Consider the following 1,207-nt stretch of genomic DNA (forward strand, 5'->3'; position numbering starts at 1 on the left):
ACTGAACTTTATGTATTTATAAATTGTATTCGGACAGAAAGCAACTGGCTCTATGACGGATGGAGAACAAAACTGCAAGGACGTCCCCGTCCCGATAGCGGAACTCCTGACGCCAAAAGCATAGATCAGAGTTGGATGCTGGAACGTGCGAACGCTCAACCAGACTGGAAAACTGACACAAGCAGTGAGCGAGTTGAATCACTACAACTTGACCCTCATGGGTGTAACAGAAGCACGATGGACTGGTGCCGGCAAGCAGAATTTGAACTCCGGAGAAGTCATCATCTGGTCCGGAAGGATGGACAATGACCACCAGGAGGGGGTCGCCATCATTGTCAGCAAGAACAAGACCAATACCGTTCTACAGTGGAAGCCAGTGAATAAGCGCCTGCTGTACGTCAGGATGAACTCCAAGTACACCAAGCTGTCTTTTGTTCTGGCTTATGCACCAATAGACGACGTGGAAGAAGAGTACAAAGACGCCTTCTACGACGCTCTTCAAGCCGTTTTAGAGGACGTCCCTCGACATGACGTGCTGTTGCTACTTGGCGACTTCAACGCTAGGGTCGGCTGCGACAATAAAGACAGAGAGAGGACCATAGGAAGCCATGGAGTAGGTGTGATGACCGACAACGGGGAAAGACAGGTCAAATTTTGTGAAGAGAATGACTTGGTCATAGGACGGACCCTGTTCGAGCACAAAGACATCCACAGGCTCACATGGACGTCACCAGACAGCAGAAATAAGAACCAGATCGACCACGTCATCATCAACGGCCGTTGGAAACACTCCCTGCAGGACGTGGCCAAGGTGACTTTGAGGCTTAGGAAAGTTAGGATAGTTGTCTCCAGGAATCAACGTTTCGATGTGGCCAAGCTGAAAGATCCAAAAGTGAAGGAAGAGTTTAGGCTGGCCCTATGGAACAGGTTTAGTATTCTAGAAGATCAGCTAGCGCTGACCATCGCCAATTTCAACAGAACAATGAAGGAAGCATGAAAAGTAGTTTTAGGTTATAGGAATAGTAAGAAGACAGAGTGGATATCAGGAGAGACGTGGACTCGCATAGACGAGAGAAGACAGACTAAGAAGAGACTTTTGGACTCCAAGTCACCAAGACTGAAAGAGAGAATTTCGAAGGAGTATAGAGGAAAAGACAAGGAGGTGAAGAAATCAGCAAAGAGAGACAGGAGAGAATACACAGAGAAT

The 1,207-nt window shown here is 47.6% G+C and overlaps 1 protein-coding gene across 1 annotated transcript; it reads left to right on the forward strand.

Annotated features, from left to right (window-relative positions):
* Positions 1-217: 217 nt before the first annotated feature.
* Positions 218-997, forward strand: LOC149783386 (protein CFDP2-like). Its single transcript, XM_089932830.1, has one exon. The coding sequence runs from the start codon at positions 218-220 to the stop codon at positions 995-997; it is 780 nt and encodes a 259-aa protein (XP_089788956.1).
* The last annotated feature ends 210 nt before the right edge of the window (positions 998-1,207 follow it).

Source organism: Sinohyriopsis cumingii, chromosome 14, assembly GCF_028554795.1.
Source record: "Sinohyriopsis cumingii isolate HCF-2022 chromosome 14, ASM2855479v2, whole genome shotgun sequence".
Taxonomy (NCBI): Eukaryota; Metazoa; Mollusca; class Bivalvia; order Unionida; family Unionidae; genus Sinohyriopsis; species Sinohyriopsis cumingii.